At 39.8% G+C, this 19,177-nt stretch overlaps 1 protein-coding gene across 2 annotated transcripts; it reads right to left on the reverse strand.

Annotated features, from left to right (window-relative positions):
- Positions 1–6,118: 6,118 nt before the first annotated feature.
- On the reverse strand, positions 6,119–17,877 carry LOC119775658 (E3 ubiquitin-protein ligase TRIM21-like). 2 transcript variants are annotated; one of them, XM_038273713.1, is made up of 2 exons: positions 17,873–17,877; positions 6,119–8,021 (listed from the first exon to the last, which is right to left on the reverse strand). In XM_038273713.1, exon 2 carries the CDS (start codon positions 8,010–8,012, stop codon positions 6,366–6,368), a length of 1,647 nt encoding a protein of 548 aa, XP_038129641.1. In that variant the 5' UTR covers positions 8,013–8,021; positions 17,873–17,877; the 3' UTR covers positions 6,119–6,365. The 2 variants fall into 2 exon arrangements, with proteins under 2 accessions (XP_038129641.1, XP_038129640.1); XM_038273712.1 differs by lacking the exon at positions 17,873–17,877 and adding an exon at positions 8,416–8,484.
- Positions 17,878–19,177: the final 1,300 nt, after the last annotated feature.

The following is a 19,177-nucleotide window of genomic DNA, read 5'->3' on the forward strand; positions in this document are numbered from 1 at the left end:
AACAATATTAGGTTTGAAACCAAAAAATAAAAAACCCGTCAGAAAACCACCATAAAATCCCTTAATCCCCCTAGGCAAATTGCCCAATTTGTGTCCAGACTTGGATGAACTGAGTAAATCAGATCTTCCTTTATCTACAGCCCAGACGCAGCCTAGAAGTTTTCAACATGAGGGCGGATTATAGATATTTAGGGTCCATAAAATGAACAACAGGAGAAAACATAGATGAGTTCAAAATACTTTTTGAAAAATAATATAGATTTTACAGTGGTATACCATACGCTGATGGAGATGAAACACCATATCAGCAGCAACTAAAAATATGTTAATGAGAGGTTTCCAGCCACATATCTCCGTGTGGGTTAAAAAACATTTAATCACACTGGCAACATCTAATGTAAGAACAGTACTGGAATATGCGTGCCACGCTGAAAAACATGCTAAAAGGGAAGTTGGTGTGTCTGGAGGGGCTAAAATATTCTGGTCCAATTCTATATGTGACCCAGTGTTGGGATCTGGAGATCTGCCACCTGTCTCCAGCAGAGAGCGCTGTGGGTCTCCTGGGCTGGAGCCTCCAGCACACCTGAGGATCATCAGCCCATCAGGAGACCTCCTACATAAGCAGCAGCCAGACCTGTCTTCGACACTGGAGTGTTGACCAGTTTTGGTTAGCGGAACCTGAGCCTCTGTTCACTTTGAGAATCTCTGTCTGCTCAAGAGAGTAACTAGATTCGAATCTGCCTCTGTCTTCTCTGCTCACAGGAAAGCCCGACTGAAGTCTATAGCTCTGGTGGAGCTTTGCTTGGAAATCTGCCTGCCTGCCCTAGGAAGCGAAACCTGAAGATTATCAGTCTGGATACCCCAGCCAGCTCTCATGGGAGAGCTGGGACATCTACTCAAGGTCTGTACCTCACTAGCCAGAAGCTAGACGCTGCTGCTGCTGAGCTCTCTGCTGAACTCTCTGTCTCTGGACCCAATTGTTTCCCCCTCTCCAACAATCTGTCGGAACTCCATGAAGGTACAACCAGAATCAAACACCTGAAAAGTCATCACCGCTGCCTGGCTAACCAAATCATCCATCTCTGCAGATTCTCTGTGATTCCAGTCCCGGACCAGTACCAGAACCAGTTCTTTATTACTCTGTGTGCTTCTCAATTAATAAACTGTTAAACTTTTACTCCGTTTCCTGTGGTGTTCTGCATGTGGGTTAAGTCTCTTAAATCCATCATGACACCCAGAAGAAATATTTTCTGTCCAAGCCATCGGACCCCCATCCAGGAGGTTTCCGAGGAGGCAGGGGTGGCCCTAGGGACGGTGGGGGCTTTCAGCCGAGATAAGTAAAAACAGATGAGGGGTGCTGGAATTTTGGGTCACCCAACCATGCTTTAGGGAGTGTCCCAATCAGATACAACCACCTCATTAGCGGGGCAGGGGGAGAGTCCGCAGGGGCTGTTCTTCATCTGAGGTTCTAGAGCACAGGGGGATCCTGAGCCCTTAAAAACAGTAGATATGTATGGAGCATTGGAGCTATTAAATGCATTAAAGCAGGCATCCCCAAAGTCGGTCCTCGAGGGCCGCTGTCCTGCAGGTTTTAGAGGTTTCCTTGTTTTAGCACAGTTGATTATGATGACTGAAGTTGAGCAACAGCCTGTTAATCAGCTTTCAATTAAAATCAGCTGTGCTGGAGCAAGGAAATCTCTAAAACCTGCCGGACAGCTGCCCTTGACGACCGACTTTGGGGATGCCTGCATTAAAGGAAAACCATACATAGTACTTACAATTAATGGACAGCATGTTACTTTTTATGTGATTCAGGAGTCTGTAAAACTTATATTAAAGATAATGTAGGACTAAAAGCATCTAAAATGCACATGTTTGTACAATCAGCAAATTGTCAAACATCCCAAGAATGGATGTGAAGGGCAATAGAAAAAAAAGACCTTCAAACAGGAAAAAGGTTGCATGCTCCTGTAGTAATGTCATCAACTCTACCCATTAATCTGTTAGGATGGACTTGATGGAAAAATTAAGGAATTTTCCCCAAGCAGGGGGGCATGAAGGCTGAACGTGTAGAACATGTAATGGCGATTCAGCAAAATCCTCTTGTGTTTACATGCACTATGCTTACTGTCTCTACTCCAACTGAAAGAGAAAAGTGAACTTATGCAAAATGCTTGAAGCACATTGTCAGATCCACAGGATGAAACTCTGTTAGTTGAACAGTAGACCACTATGAATGTGTGCTTAACCCCAGATGAAAAGTTTGCAAAAATGTTTCTTAAGCAGGAAATTACGATCATGGCTACACAAAATATGTACACAGATGGGGGTGCGCTAGTGGCAGTTACTGTTATGATTTCTACTCAGATGTAAGGAATGTACCACTTACCATGGGTAAATCATTTGTCATTGGTTAAGACCAGTGAAGCACAGTGGAGAGACACAGGCCTGCGTTTAAAAGCTGCAGAAGGCGCATCTGATTTCTATCTATGTCCGCAACACACAAACCAGGCTGGCTCTATAGCCCTAACACAGAACTATGTAAACAGCCTTATAAAATTCTGTTCAATGCAGAAGCTCAGGTCCAAGATTTAGTATGAGATAAAACAACTAAGCATTCTTTGCTATCACAATCTGATGAAAATGATTTAAAAGATATTTTAAATGCTTTGTGGTCTGGAGGAAAAACAGACGTAGGACTATTGACAACTGTAGATCCAGTTAAAATAGTTCCTAAATTGCAATACAGATTGCGGATAAAACACAATCGGCAAAAGCAGAGGAAGGGATTAAGCCAGTTAAAAAAAATGTATTCGGTGTAGAAACATGTCTGTTATTTGGGCATGTTATTTCACAAGAAGGTAAAAAGATACAGGAAGAGTAAAATAACTCCAACAAGCAGTGGTTTGACTCTGAAATAATATATGTTAGACCATACAAATTACTGTTGTTCACAACACAAATGCCACCTAAGGAGGATCACATCACAGAGAAATGCTGCAGTTTAAAGAAGTGTCCTATGCAAATTCACTGCGGGAAGGATTGCCAGTGACGGCTGACCAGCACCACCAAACAGCAGTAAGAACTCTCACACTCTCTTCTTCAAAATCAACCTGCCCCCATCCTCTGGTTGAGTCTAATCCACCTGTGCTTCTAGAGTTCCTGCCACAACTGCCCCTAGGCAACATCCACAACATTGGAAATATTTATATGTTCTGTTTAAATATAATTTTTAAACAGTATTGTCTTCTTAGAGTGTTCAGCATGTGGGTTAAACAACTATCTAAAACCATGACTCCCTTGACTTCTGCATTCTTTTTATAGAAGTCACTGGAACTGTTGTTAGTCTCTCTTTCTATAGCATAATCCAAACTATCGGTGGTGGTTCTGAATGGGTAGGGTTTTGCTCAGAGAACCGGGCCCCTGGTTCATCATAGCTGTTCTCCATCTCCTCATGAAGCTACCAGATGGTCCCTGTTGGCCGGTCCAACCACAGCCTGCTGGATCGTTCACTGAGAGCGAGAAATTATACTCAAGTAAGAGCAGCACGACTTTAACAGATTTTTGCTGGAGTAAAAGAAAAAAGCAGCTTAAAAAATTACTGAAGAATAAAAAGTATTTGGTAAAAAGGCTCCTAACTGATCATAGCATCTGATGGACTTCATGAAATGATGTAATCAGACAGAGCAAAAAGTTTCTGTTAAAGACTAAAAGTTTAAAAATTTCAAACCAACCTTTACGTTGGATAATGTAACAATGACAGGGTGATTACCTGCAGTAATGATGTCGACCTTTAACCTTATATAACGCAGACCTCCATGTGTCATCAAAAGCTCAGCAGACTAAAGAAACATGAAAACATCAAAGCTTGTGTAGAAAATAAAACCTTTACTACTCCTGAAAGTACTTTAATGTGAAAAAGTTCCTGCTGTAAATTTCCCTCCTCACCTTCAGGGCCTCTGTAAGGTTTGCCCTGCTGGACATCATCTGCTGAGCACCAATGATTTAGAAAAGAAATCCCCACCATCTTCCTCCTGGACCTTTAATGGACATTCATCATTTATCACGTTATCAGTATTGGGGTCATTCAAGGACTGGGGGACATTTTATGTCCCTACCTTAGATTTTTCATTTAATGATGTACAAAATATAGAAAATGCACCTGTTAAGTAAATTACAATTATCCAGACACACAATACAACTGTACATGTAGTAAAATTGATTCCTAATATTTAAAATACTAAATAAGTCGTGACAAAATCTCACATCAAATATGACAGCATTTTAAATTTATTTTATGCCAAATGTATCCTATGTATTTGTAGTAATACTTTTAAATTTTGTTCCTCATAATGAAATGAAATTCTAAGATAACAACCCCCTGTGTATCTTTTTACCAATTATAGGTAAAAAGATACATGTTGATGGGTGCCAGGAGGAAATGAGAAAGAAACATATTTTTGATAGTCAGTAATACGATCTTCATTTGATGTAACTGTAATGAACTCAGAATGTTAGACCCAGAATTAGAGCAGAGACAGGGAGGGGGAAAATTCAAATAGTTTTTTCTAAAACAAACAGGAATGCGGGGCTGCTCGTCAGCTGCGGGGCGAGTCTCTGCAGAGATAGGAAATACGAGTCAGTGACTGGATTGTCGGGATGATCACGACCTGGAGCAAAACTCACTGACTTGATTCAAAGTTCAGTCCAATCACGGAGCAAAGAGTTGATGCCAAATGGGAGGTTAATTCCCAGCTTGCTGCGGGCGCCACCCCCAGAGTTCCTAGAGAGAACACAGAGCAGGTGCCATCTGACGCCGAGCAGCAACAGTGTCCTTGAGGGGAAATCCAAAGCCAGAGTCAGAAGACAGGTCCAAGTTAAGAAGCCGGCAGAATCCAGAAATCAGTCCAGAACAGATCAGACAGGGCAAAGCAAAACTCGGGATCCACTTGGCAGAAACAGGTCACAATGAGGAAAACAGAACAAAGTTTACAACGCTAGAGATAATCTCACCAAACTGGTCAAATAACCTGGCGCTAATGGAAGGCAAGCAAACATGATAAATAGCTGAGGAACTAGGTGGAAATGATCGCCGTTAATCAGCCGCTGGAACAACTAGACAGGTGAGCAGGAGAAAAGAAAAAAACAAATCATCAGCACCAAGATCATGGCAGCAAGAACAAAAAATTGATAAAGTATATTTAATAAAGTGAACGACAGAAGGTAAAGGAACATTACACCCTGAATTATATAGGTTTATATGTTTAGTGATCACAGTAAAAATGTACAAGATTTTAAAATGGAAGTTAAAAATGTATGTTTTATTTCAAAAGATGATGTTTAAAATAATCAGCAATAACAGTTTGGTTTGTTAGATGCCTTCATTTAGCTTTCATCTCTTCTGTTGCTTTAAATCGCTTTCAGTTTGTTGTTTATGGTATGTTTGTCTGCAGGTAAAGATCAAAGGGAGTTAAATGTTTCTATGATTGGAGGAACCAGAATCAACCAGATTTATCAAAGCACAGCAAAACCAGACCAGGAGGGACCAGTCTAAAGATCATTAGCCCTTATAAAAACCACAGATGAAAACAATGAGATGGAATTCACACATCTCTATTTATTCACTGGATTGCTAATAGCCCAAAAAAAATGTAAGCCACTGGCGACCATATTGGTACTCCCACCTCCCACAGAGTTATGCAGTAAAAATGTCTACATGTGTAGCATTTGGCTGCAAAAACAAGCAGTTTGCCGACTGCGGGGAGACATCTCACAGGTAATTTCACATGATCAATTTAGCACTTTTGGCACATCTGTATTATAATGCTCCATTAACACATTACTTTTATTGTGATAGATTGTATAATATGTTATATTACATTATTTATACACTTCATTTAGTTTCTATATGACTATGCAATGTGGTGGGCCTATTTGTTTTTTATTATAAGTTACAGTAATCTACTGATGCTATGAAACAGCCAGTGTTTATCAAAATGATTAATTTATCTTTATTTTAAAAGTTGTAAGTCCCCTTGAAAATGAGAAAATCATTGTTGATCAATGTTGTAGCGCACATATTTTTTACATTGCGACTGGTCTAACAGTCCCAATGTAAAAATATTGGTACTCCATAGGGAGTACCAATATGGCGGCCAGTGGCTTCACTTCAACCCCATACTACCAATGGGCCATCAGCAATTCAGGGAATAAATAGAGATCAGAGGTGGAACTGAACTGTCGACTTCCTGCTGAAGATGTTTCCAAGCTAACCTCTCAACCAGCGGGACTTCACCTCAAGACTCACTCAGGTTGAAGGTTGTTCATCTACAGATTCATTCTTCATCAGAGGAGCTTTCAGAGGATTAATCAGCCTGATTAATAGGACAGATGATCAGAGGAGCAGAGTTTTTACCTCCATCATTATTACAGGGACTAAATAATGGGTAGAGTTTGTCAGTGAAGCAGCAGCCAGTAAAGGAGTAGATCAGAGCTGCAGCATCTACATCATAGAAGGAGACCAGACCCTCCTCATAATCCACAAACACCCCCACCTTCTCAGGACCAGGATGGAGATGCAGACGGACTGGAGGATCAGCAAGAGCTACATACTCATTGCTTTTCCTCAACACAACAGTCCAGACACCATCCTCAGGACTCAGTGTGATCTTTCCCTTCCTGTTGATGGACTCTCTGGCCACTCCTAAACTCCAGTCAGTCTTTCCTTTAACCTGAACCTCAAAGTAAAATCTGCCTGAAGAGAAACTCTGACGTCCTAAAACATAAAGATAGATAGAAAATCTCTCTGGATTGTCTGGTAGATTCTGTCCTTTAGTCCCACAGTAAACCTGTTTTCCATCATCAGACAGGATGAGTCTAGGATGAGCTGTATCAGGATCCAGAGTCACATCCACTGCAGACTGCTGGACCCTCTTCATCTCAGCCTTCCTCATCATCTTCATCTTCTTCCTGATCTTCTCCTCCAGCTGAGCCACAGCTCTCACCACAGTCCCCTCATATGATGGTGGACGGACTCTGACCTCTGTCCAGTTCTTGGTGGGTGGAGCAGCTTTCAGGGAGGAGAAGCTTTGGAGGAGGTGGAGGTGGTCTTCAGACCGGGAGAGCTGCTTCACCTCAGAGCTCCTCTTCATCAGCTCAGATATTTCCTGTTCCAGATCTTTGATGAAGTCTTCAGCCTGTTTCTCTGCAGTTTTCTGTTTGTCTTCGATCTCCTTGATGAGCTTCTTCAGGCCTCTCTCAGCAGACTCCATCAGAGCAGTGAAGACCTCAACACCTTCTGCTTTCTCTCTGTCTGCAGCATCTTTACTGATCTTCACCGACTCTTTGATCTCCTGAATCTTCACTCGTCTGTTCTGGATCATCTTCTGAACTTCATCCTCTGTCTTCTTCAGCTCTGCCTTCTTTCCTTCAGTTTCTTCTCTCAGAGGAACAAACTCGTGGTTCTTATGGTCCAAAACAGCACAGAGCAAACAGACACATGTCTGGTCGGTCCTACAGAACAGCTCCAGAGGTCTTTCATGCTGCAGACACATCCTGTCCTCCAGGTTCTCCACAGGCTCCATCAGCTGATGTTTCTTCAGACGTGGAGCTGTCAGATGAGGCTCCAGGTGAGTCTGACAGTAGGAGAGGAGACACACCAGGCAGGACTTCAGGGCCTTCAGTTTGGTTCCAGTGCAGACGTCACAGGGAACTTCTCCTGGTTTGGCAGCTTGTTGCTCTGAGATGTTGATGCTAATGGCTTCCTGCTGAGCTTCACGTCTGAACTTAACAACCATCTCTTTGATGAAGGTGTTGATTTCCACCTCAGGTCTGGTCTTAAACAACTTGTTACAAAAAGGACACTGACATTTTTCATTTCCATCCCAGTGCTGAGTGATGCAGGCTTTGCAGAAGTTGTGTCCACATGGTGTGCTGACTGGATCAGTGAAGACATCCAGACAGATGGAGCACAGGAACGGATCCTCAGACCGCAGGTTGCTGCTAGAAGACATGTCTGAACTCTGAGGACAGGAGACAGAGATCAATGATTAGCAAGATGTTCCTGATCTGAAGGTCTGACATGATGTTCTGATCAGGCTACATGAGGTGAGTTCAGTCAGCTGACCAAAGGAGAAGAACATCTGATCACACTGACAGCAGGAGGCCTCAGGAGCAACAGAAGCTGTTATTCCAGGACCTGTTGTCTCTCAGAGAGGCAGAACGTCAGCTTTCTGAAACACTGTCAGTGTGAAACCAGATGCATCCTAACATCAGTTCTTGTTCACAGACTGTCTGCCTCACAGGGCAACGCTGACTGGTTCCAACACCTCCAAAAACATCAGACTTGGACATCAATGATAAGAGCTAGCTCAAGAGAGCTAACTGTTGATCCTGTGTTTAGTAACCAGTACTCACGTTGCTGTTGCTCTTTTTGGGCAAAGACTGTAGATCTTTCTGCTGTTTCAGCTTTTTTTTTGGTGGTGGTGCCATTGAGCTGAAATTATATAGCAAAACATTTTAGCTCCTGTTGATATTAGCTTGAAACACTGACAAAGTTAGCAGTTCACTGATGGATTAGTGAACATCCCAGGATCAATATCATTTCATTTAATTTGGTTTAATTTCATAGCATCAAGTCCCAACATGTCATCTGAAGGCACAGAAACAATTTTATCAGATCATTCAGACAAACCCAGCTTACACCACATGAAAAGTGAGATTTTCGTCCCCGTAAACTCCCGCAGATCTCCCTGATTTTCGTAAGTTTCCGACAATTTGCAACCCGCGCTTGTCCCCGTTTGTCAGTGCCACAAATTGTCGGGAACGGACTCTGACATACCGATCAGCTGTACTAATGGCCCTAATTAGCATATGAATGCAGCAAACCCGCGCGGCTGGCCAGGTCTGGCTTGAATAACCTTCTCAGTATTGGCTGAAACCACTATTCTCAAACAAGTAAAATCGCTCGTGATTGGCAGCACAACCACACGTGGCCACGCCAGGCTTTAATTTTCTTACTGAGTATTGGACGGAACCACTTCTTTTTAAACAAGTAAAGTCGCTCGTGATTGGTTGGCATATATATATATTTACATAAATATATATATATATTTACATAAATAAATATATATATATATATATATATATATATATATATATATTTACATAAATATATAGATATTTATTCATATATTTACATAAATATATATATATTTATTCATATATTTATTCATTCATATATTTATTCATTCGTATGGTGTGTATTTATGTTATCCTACACTACTACACAATTATTATGCTACCATCAAGGACATGAATGAATTTATACAGGAAATGAACATTTGCCAGGAAGCTGTTTATGCAAAGAAAGAGCTTTATTAAAACACACACAACTATATACAACGCGTATCCAAACACATGCGTTTCTAAAAATTAAAAGTCCGTGAACGGTCCGTTTGCTTCCTCGGGGTTGGAGGTAACTGGCAGCATTCCCTCCGAGGCAGGTCCGATGTGCAGACGCCTACTGTGCGTGGCCCTGTACTTCGGCATTGCTTCTAACCGGGACTGCAGCTTAACACAGAGTTCAGTGAGATCCGGCCTACGAAATGGCGGCGACCGTACAATCCATCCAGAGACACCGCCAACGACGCCATCTTCGTCAGACATCATGTTGACGGTGGCGGACTTCCAGAGTTCCACTTCCTCATCTGCTAGCACACTCTGCCTCGCTTTCAGCAGCTGAAAAAAAAACAATGAATCAGCGCACTGCGTATGGACACAACACATCTATTAATGCACCTGAAAAATAGTCACCAAATAAAGTTTTACCCTCTTTCTTCTGGCCCGACTCCGAGCAGATTGCTTGGCAGCCTCCGCACGCAACGTGTTCTCTGGCTGCGTATATCTGAAGCTCCTGCGTACCGTCTCAAAATACGTCTTACAGGCAGCTGGAAAACAATTAAATGAGAGTGGTATGAATAAAAAAAAAATCAAATGCAAGTCACAGTAACAAGGAAGGAGAAAACATTAAAACAAGTCTCTTACACACAATGTCGTCTTTATCAAAATCTGGACTTGCTGATATGGCTCCGAGCAAATAGGAGGTCACCGCCTCATTGTGAGGCGAGATTAGTCTGTGAAAACAAAATGTACAGCTATGATCGGTATCTATCCGTATCTATTTCCTTTTAACGCAGAATGAAAACATATTCTTTAAATCTTACCCTTGCTCCGGTTCATAGCGCCTGCAATTTGTCTCCGAGTTGTGAAGACGGCGTACTGCTTCCTGTAATCACAAAAAATACACTTTAATAAAGCTTGTTCTTGCAAGGCTACTATTAGCCGGAGCTTTAGGCTAGGCTGCTTTTAGCTTACCTAGCTAGGCTAGGTTGTCTTTAGCTCACCTTGCTAAGCTAGGCTGCTTTTAGCATAGCTAGCAGTAATCGAACATATATTTACCGCTAGCGTGGGGTTGTGCACCCGTCTTCTCTTCCTCGAGTTCGTCTCTCCCGCACAGATGTTCGACTGCAGAGCCGCCATCTTGTCCTCTATGGACAGCAACCTGGAGTGTACCGAATTCTTCAGCTAAGTGAGCCGCTCATTCATGTCGGCAGTATGCTGGGCAAGCTGACGAGACAGTCCACAGATAGCAATCAGCAGTTTCTTCTTGTCAGTCTGCGGACTGGCTGAAAGTTGTGGATCGCGACCAAGAGCAGTTGAAGGCTAGTTGAACGCGAGACGTCGTGCAGCCATTGTTCACATACCAGCAAAATCCAAACAAAGGAACTGGAGATGAAGTTCTTCTGTATGCTGGTCTCGCGAGAAGTAGTAGTTCACAAAAGCTCACACGTGATTGGACGAGGACTCGAAGGCTCATCAGGCTCCTCCAATCACATACGACGTCATTGTTATACGGAAGGACTCGCGAGACCAGCTCGCGTCTGGATGGACAATTGAAAATAAAATAAAAAAATTTAAAATTAATAGTTTAGAAATAAGTCAAACAACACCAGTATCAACTATACCTCCCTGGATTCTACCAGAAGCAACAGTAGATATGTCAATAATGAAAAAGAAACAAGATAAATCAAGTGCTGTAGATAGATCTTCAGTGCAATTACATTTAGATAAATATTATCAATATGTTCAAATTTATACTGATGCATCAAAAATAACTGAGAAACTAGGAATAGCATTTGTAGTACCAGAATTCAATATAAAAATAGGAAAACGAATTACAGATGGATTATCAGTATACACAGGAGAAATGTTGGCAATATTATTAGCTTTACAATGGGTAGAAGACATAAAACCATTAAAAACAAAAATATGTTCAGATTCAAGCTCTGCATTGTTAAGTTTAAAAAATAACCAAACAGATAGTAGGATGGACATTTTATTAGAAATAAATCATACACTGTTCAGAATACGAAACATGGGGCTGATAGTTACATTTGTGTGGGTTCCAGCACATATTGGGGTAGAAGGAAACGAGAGGGCAGATAAAATGGCAAAAAGGGGAATTAAACATTCTATTAGTTTTATAGTTAAAATAAGTAAATCAGAAGGAAAGAGTATTATTAAAGAGAAACTTATGGAAATTTGGCAAAAAAGGTGGGATGAAGATAAAACAGGAAGATGGTTTTATAAAATTCAGAAGATGGTAGGAGAAAGAAGAAATGGAAGAAGAAATAGAAAGGAGGAAAGAGTGATAACAAGGTTAAGATTTGGTCATACAGGACTTAATTATACACTTTTTAAAATACAAAAACATAAAACGGGCAAATGTGATTTCTGTGATAAATATGAAACCATAGAACATGTTATATTAGAATGTCATAAATATGAAAAAGAGAAGATATATGAGGAGAGAGTTTGAAGACATTAATTTATTAGATATACTGAGGAAAAATTTAGGGAGTAAACACATACAAATAATTATTCGATTTCTAAAGAAAACGAAATTATTCCATAGAATTTAATTATAGTAAGTGTGTTTGTGAGTGAAGGAATGATATACAAAGCTGTGAACAAATATGTATATATTTTTAAGTGTGAATGTATGTTTAGAAGAAGTTAGGGTAGAGTATATGTATATATATCAGGATAAATACTTAAACCATCACGAACCACACTCCATACCAGTAAGTGGCGGTAATGCTACTAACAGTTTGTTGCCAACCGCCATAAAACTCGACAAGAAGAAGAAGAACAGCTCGCATCACTCCATTCTGGAAGGTGGCGGTAATGCACCTATAAATTGTTTGTTTCTGCCAGTTGAGCGCATTGCTAGAAGATGTGTGGTTAATACATCCTCTGTGCATTTAAGTAAGACCAAACAACCCAGTCTCATGGGAAAATGTACCCCCACTACGTTGGTCCACACTGCAAAACGTAGTGGAGGTACATTAATGGCCATTTTTTGTGGTACTGTTACATTTCTTCTGCCTATACGCTTTCTATTGTTTTACGTCCTAGTCACGTGACTTTCAAGATTCCAGCTGGGAGAAGAAAAATATATATATATATGGCCGACATTCGCTCATTTTTTTGTGGAAGGATTAATAACTTGAGTTTGTTTTTGCATTAAAATGAGTTTTGATTACATTTCTAGTGAGAAATGTATAGTTTGTTGCCAGAATATTTACTCAGGGAATGTACATATTCACTTGCTTGTTCGTTTCTTGCAAAGATTTTTCAAGTTAATGTGAAACTGAAACGTTTTGGTATAAACATGGCTGAGATTTCTCTAACTTTTAGTGGGAAAATCAATAATTTCAATCAGTTTCTGCATTTAAATGGGTTTTGATTTCATTTATACCAAGAAGTGTAGGGTTTATTTACATAATATTTACTTAGTGAACATACATAATCACCCTCTCATGGTACATTTTCCGATGAGACTGGGTTGCAACCTGGTACATATATTCCTATTCCCACACACCCTTTTTAGAACCATCAGAATATATTTTAAGGTAATTATAATATGAGTTTGCTTGTTGGAATCATTAACTGCTTTAAAAAAATATTATTATTATTACTATGCTTTTCAAAGAATTTAAAAGGGTGTGTGGGAATAGGAATATATGTACCAGAGTTCAAAATACACATTTCTAAAAGAATTTCAGATCAACTATCTGTTTTCACAGCAGAGATGGTGGCAGTTATACTGAGTTTCCAATGGGTTGAGGAGGTCAGACCAGACAGGTTGGTGGTCTGCACGGATTCCAAAGCAGTTTTAGAAAGTATTCAGGGAGAAGGAAATAATAGGAAAGATTTAGTATTAGAAATTCAGCACAGTTTATTTAGATTATACAGGAGTGGCATTGATATTTGGTTTTGTTGGGTTTCAGCACATGAAGGGGTAAAAGGAAAGGAAAAGGCAGACAAATTAGCAATTAGAGGAGGCTATAACAATTACATTTCCTTTAGGGAAAGGGGAAGGAAAATCATTTATTAAGAGGAAAGAAACTGAAAAATGGCAAAAAAGGTGGAATGAAGATAAAAAAGGATGAAGGTTATATAAAGTACAAAAGTCAGTATTAAATAGAAATATTAATGAGAGAAACCGAAGGGAAGAAATAATAATGATCAGATTAAGAGTAGGTCATACTTATTTAAATGACAATTTATACTTAATAGGGAGGAAAAATAATGATAAATGTGAAGGATGTGGAGAGATAGAAAATGTAGAACACGTATTGATGAACTGTAAAACATCTGGACCTGAAAGGAAGAAATTGAAAAGAGTTGAAAGGACAGGCCAAGAATGGAGTCTTAAAGGATTATTGGGAAATAAAGGAAATATAAAAGATATTTATAGATTAAGGAAAGCATTATTTATTCATCTTCAGAATACAAAATTAAAAAATAGAATTTAATAGATGTAAAACAATGTTGCTACACACTCATGAACAGTAGGTGGCAGTATGCCCGCCCCTTCCCTAGAGCCCGGTGGGAGCGAAAACATTTTGAATGGAAATCAATGGGGAGAAATTAATAAACTTTTGGTCCCAGTCGCTCTCTGTCACTGATTCCAGATATGCTGGTTGTGTATTTAAATTGTTTTGTTTTTTTTGAGTTCCTCTTTGGTCAAAATCTGGTCAAAATTCATCAATGAGATCGCACCAAACAGGAAGTTAATTGCACAAAGGATCCGGTAGATTTCCAAATAAAACACATCCGATCTTAACCCATGATCCTTTTGTCAACATTAGTTCTCCCGTATGCCACGACGTAATGCATTGATCTGAAAATCAACCTCAGACGCAACGCACGCAGTGGCGAGGGTTTGATCCGTCAGATGGAGTTAAATCACAAAGAATTCAATGTTGAATCGGGGCGGCAGCTAAATGCTAGGCGATGGGTAGCAGCCAAAACGTTGCAATTTCACATAATCCTGACGAGATCCGAAAAACCATAGCAAAAACTAGCAAGCGGGTGATTATGTATGTTCACTAAGTAAATATTATGTAAATAAACCCTACACTTCTCGCTATAAATGTAATCAAAACCCATTTAAATGCAGAAACTGATTGAAATTATTGATTTTCCCACTAAAAGTTAGAGAAATCTCAGCCATGTTTATACCAAAATGTTTCAGTTTCACATTATCTTGAAAAATCTTTGCAAGAAACGAACAAGCAAGTGAATATGTACATTCCCTGAGTAAATATTCTGGCAACAAACTATACATTTCTCACTAGAAATGTAATCAAAACTCATTTTAATGCAAAAACAAACTCAAGTCATTAATCTTTCCACAAAAAAATGAGCGAATGTCGGCCATCTATATATATTTTTTTCTTCTCCCAGCTGGAATCTTGAAAGTCACGTGACTAGGACGTAAGACAATAGAAAGCGTATAGGCAGAAGAAACGTAACAGTACCACAAAAAAATGGCCATTAATGTACCTCCACTACATTTTGCAGTGTGGACCAACGTAGTGGGGGTACATTTTCCCATGAGACTGGGTTGGAAAAAGTCACGGCAGTCATGCCACTATGCACAGTAGTTGAGCTCTAGGAGACTGTGATCTCTACAGACCCCTCATTCTGATTCTAATGTTGTTTGCATGGAATGCACATTTTACCAACTGATTCTGATTAAAACTAATTTTGAAATAAATTATTTTGTGTATTTTTTTACATAACATTTGCATACACAGTAATCTAGCGTACTTTAATTAAATAAATCAATTCAAGCTAAAATGTAAGAGTCTATAATTAGGCCATACTGAGCCTGATCTATTTGTACCATCTATTTGGGGGATATTTATTGCCACAGTTTGGGCCACTTAATACCAATTTAGCATCAAATAAATGAGGCAGCCTACCTCAGCATTGTTGCTGACCTTATGTCCTCATGACCACAGTGTACCAATCTTCTGATGGCTACTTCCAACAGGATAATGCGCCATGTTATAAAGTGAATCATCTCAGACTCATTTCTTGAAACTTTTCCACTTAAGTAATTGTGAATTGAGCATATTGACAGACAACATTTTATTTTTTTCTCTTAAATGCAATTTTTTCTTTAAATAATTACTGTTCTAAATGTATTGCTCTGTCAGCTAAAGATCTGTTTTGGTCTCTATACTTTAATTAAATAAATCAATTCAAGCTAAAATGTAAGAGGCTATACTGAGCCTGATCTCTTTGTATCAGAGATTTTCTTACCTTTTAGAAAAATGTCACTTGGGGTAAAACCCCCCCTGCAACCCTGGTTTGCATTTGTATAGCTCACAGCATGTTCATTTACATGTTAAAGCCTCCCCTAGAATTCCATGGGGGGGAGGCATGGGGGGAACACTGCCTAAGAAAGTCCACGTCAATTTCTGACAATTTACGGGAGTTTTCGGCGAAGCCTGCAAATTGCTGTAAACTGCCGCTAACCTGAAGTTCCACGACAATCTACAGTGCCGCATATTGACGAAAATCCCACTTTTCATGCAGTGTTATTGACTCTTCAGCAATCCCTCACCCCAAGCATGCATGCAGGGAAAGTGGAGAGGAAATCTCCCTTTGAACAGGAAGAAACCTCCAGCAGAATCAGGCTCAGTGTGAGCGACCATCCTCTGAGGCTGACTGGGGTGCAAGGAGACAGAAGCAGACGTAGAAAAGGAACATGAAGCACTGATCTATGAATAATTTCTATGTAAGGGAGGGTAACAGTAAACCAGCTCCATTGGTGGTTCTGTCTAGGATTACCATGACTCTCAAAATATCTTGTTTCTCAATATGATAACAAACTAACAACCAGAAATTATTCAAACAGCCATAATCATGGTGGCATCCCTACAGACCATTAGACCTCATTTATTTAAAATATTTTCTGTATCAGACAGTCTGCTCTGCTAAATCAAGCTAGTTTAGAGTTGGTCATGAGTTGCTGAAATGGACGACATAACTTTGTTAACTTTACCAGTTTTTTTCATGTCATCATAAACTGGCAGGAGGCAGATCTTTTAGTTCTCAGGCTCCTCTCCTGTGGAACCAACTACCAGTTTTAGTCCGTGAGGCAGACACCCTGTCTACTTTTAAGGCTAGGCTTAAAACTTTCCTTTTTGATAAAGCTTCTAGTTAGAGTGGCTCAGGTTATCCTGAGCTATCTCTATAGTTCTGCTGCTATAGGCTTAGACTGCTGGAGGACATAGGGACCCCTTTTTCATCATTCTGCTTCATTCTATCTCTATTCTCCCACTCTGCAGAATCTGTTAGTTCAATCTCTAACGTTCTGCTCTCTCTGCTTTTTCTCATAGTAGCTTCATCTGGTCTGTTCCTGTTTGGCTGTGACTCCATCCTGGAGAGAAATATCAGCTGTGCTGCTGCCATCAACACCTTTGTTTCTAGATGTTGGAGATCAGCCTGTTTTCCAGTGTAGTCCTGTTTCTCTGACTGTGACTAACTGGATGTGCTCTCTTCATCCTCTGACATGGGAGCTGGCTCGGAGCTTTTCGGCCTGGCTGTGTGTTTCCTGGACGGGGCCGCCTTTTACAGCTGCTTTTTGTATCTCTCCTTCTGTCTCCTTGAACCCCAGTTGACCTCAGCAGATGAACGCTCACACTGAGCCTGGTTCTTCCTGGAGTTTTTCCTCTCCACTGTTGCTACAAGCATGCTTACTGTGAGAGATTGCCTTCAAGTCGATGTTTTCCTTAGAAAATCTGACTATCTCCATTACTGAACTGTAATGGAGATAATAACCAACATTTCATGGACTCAGAGGTTTTACTGGGATCAGTCTGACTGGGTGTGTCTCTCTGTGGACTTTAAGCTGGGAGGATTCTCCCTGTCATTGACTGAGGCAAGGGCGTAGGAATATGTTTACAATTTGGGGGGACACATGTCGGAAATCTGAGATTCGTAAATATTCAACAGAAACATATCTTAAGTACGCTACTTAAAAAAAAGGCTATTTAATCTTTCACTTTATTCCTTTATAAATGTGTCTTGCAAAAATAATGCATTTAAAATTTACATAATGCATTTGTTCATAAGATTAAGCAAAGGGAGGTGTCTTTCAAGGGCTTCAACCCTTGGCATATTTAGTGTCTGCATCACACTAGAAAATCAAATATTTCAGTTGGATTAAAAACAATTCAGTAGGCCACACAAGTGCAAAGTTTGATATGTTTTATTTTGTCAAACTTGCCATAATGGTCAAAAATGAATTTATATAGATTGACTGACAGAGGGAGCTGACAGTGTGTTGAAGAATTATGGACAGACTTTGAAGCATCTGGTTCAAAAACGCATTCTAAACCTTTGGTAGAAATCCATCTATCCTTCCATTTTCTGTACACCCTGTCCCTTAGTGGGGTCGGAAGGTGCTGGTGTGGGGTACACACTAGACAGGTGGCCAGTCTGTCCAGACCTTTGCTAGAAATAGCGCCTTTAATTCCAATTTGCAGTACAGAACAGAGAAAACTACAGAGTTGTCAATGTTGTGTTAATCTGTTTATAGTCTAAAAAGAGGAGCCAGCAGTTTATTTGAGGAAATAAAGGTGCAGAAGTTAATTAGTTGGTTAATTAGTGGTTGTGCAGCAGTCCGCTTTTTTTCTCAGAATTTTGGATCTTAATGTAGATGGGCACCAGGAATGAAGAGATGTGGAGCACTCAGCTTCACTGACAAAGATGTGAGTTGTTTGAGGTGGCCAGTGACACATTGGTGGAAAATGATGGAATTAGGCAACTTTTTACATGCCCGAGGGGTTCCCTCATTAATGGAGGTGCAGAAGGTCATTAAAACAAGAGAGCTAGTCTCTGAAACAGACATGGCTATGGCTTAATGCTAACATGTTTGTTATATTACATTTGTGTTGTGTTTTCCAAATAGTGTAGAAAATGAATGGTGGGTTTATAATGTTTACCTTTTATGAGCAGGACAGGAAGCAGAGAAGTGTAGCATTACCTCCAACTAGTTAAACTCATAATTATGAAGTTATTCAACAAATTCCTCAAGTAAAAAAGTGCAACTTTTATTTTTTATTTCTTTTTTTTTTTTTTACCAGAGTTGTTGATTAATTTCAAAATTATGTATTCCTTCCAAATTTCCAAATCTGAAGAATTTTTTAAACCAATATCTACATTATTTAACATTTAGTTTGTTTTATCAGTACTTCCTGTTATATTACTTTAAACTTATATTTTACATTTTCTTGCACAGCAAGCTCAGCAGATTTGAAATTGTGTGCACAAGTAGTCAATCTTTACTCTAAACATATATTCTGGTTATTTTTTAGTTAGACCTTCTTGTTTTTATATATCTGTATAGTACCCCCCCCCCCCCCCCCCCCCCCAAAAAAAAAACACTGTAAATTGATTAGAAATATCTCAGATTTCTGAGAAAAAAGTCAGAATTCTGAGAAAAGTCAGAATTCTGAGAAAAGTCAGAATTCTGACTGAAATACCCATGTTAAACTACAAAAAAAAATCAAAAAAAATCAGTTAACCTTTTTTTTTCAGTGGCCCGTACAAGACTAAGATGACTAAACCTTCTGAGTGCTCAAACACTCAGCAGTTCAGAGAGGGGAGGGGGAGTACAGTGACGTAACGCTATGCTGCGCCTTCAAAATAAAAGCACGCTAGTTAAAAAAAATGTCAAAATCTAATATTTTGCGGTACAATTTTTGGGGGGGGACATATCCACCTGGCTTTTATATTGGGGGGGACATGTCCT

This window comes from Cyprinodon tularosa, unplaced genomic scaffold (genome assembly GCF_016077235.1).
Source record: "Cyprinodon tularosa strain WSP-4 unplaced genomic scaffold, ASM1607723v1 ctg889, whole genome shotgun sequence".
Taxonomy (NCBI): domain Eukaryota; kingdom Metazoa; phylum Chordata; class Actinopteri; order Cyprinodontiformes; family Cyprinodontidae; genus Cyprinodon; species Cyprinodon tularosa.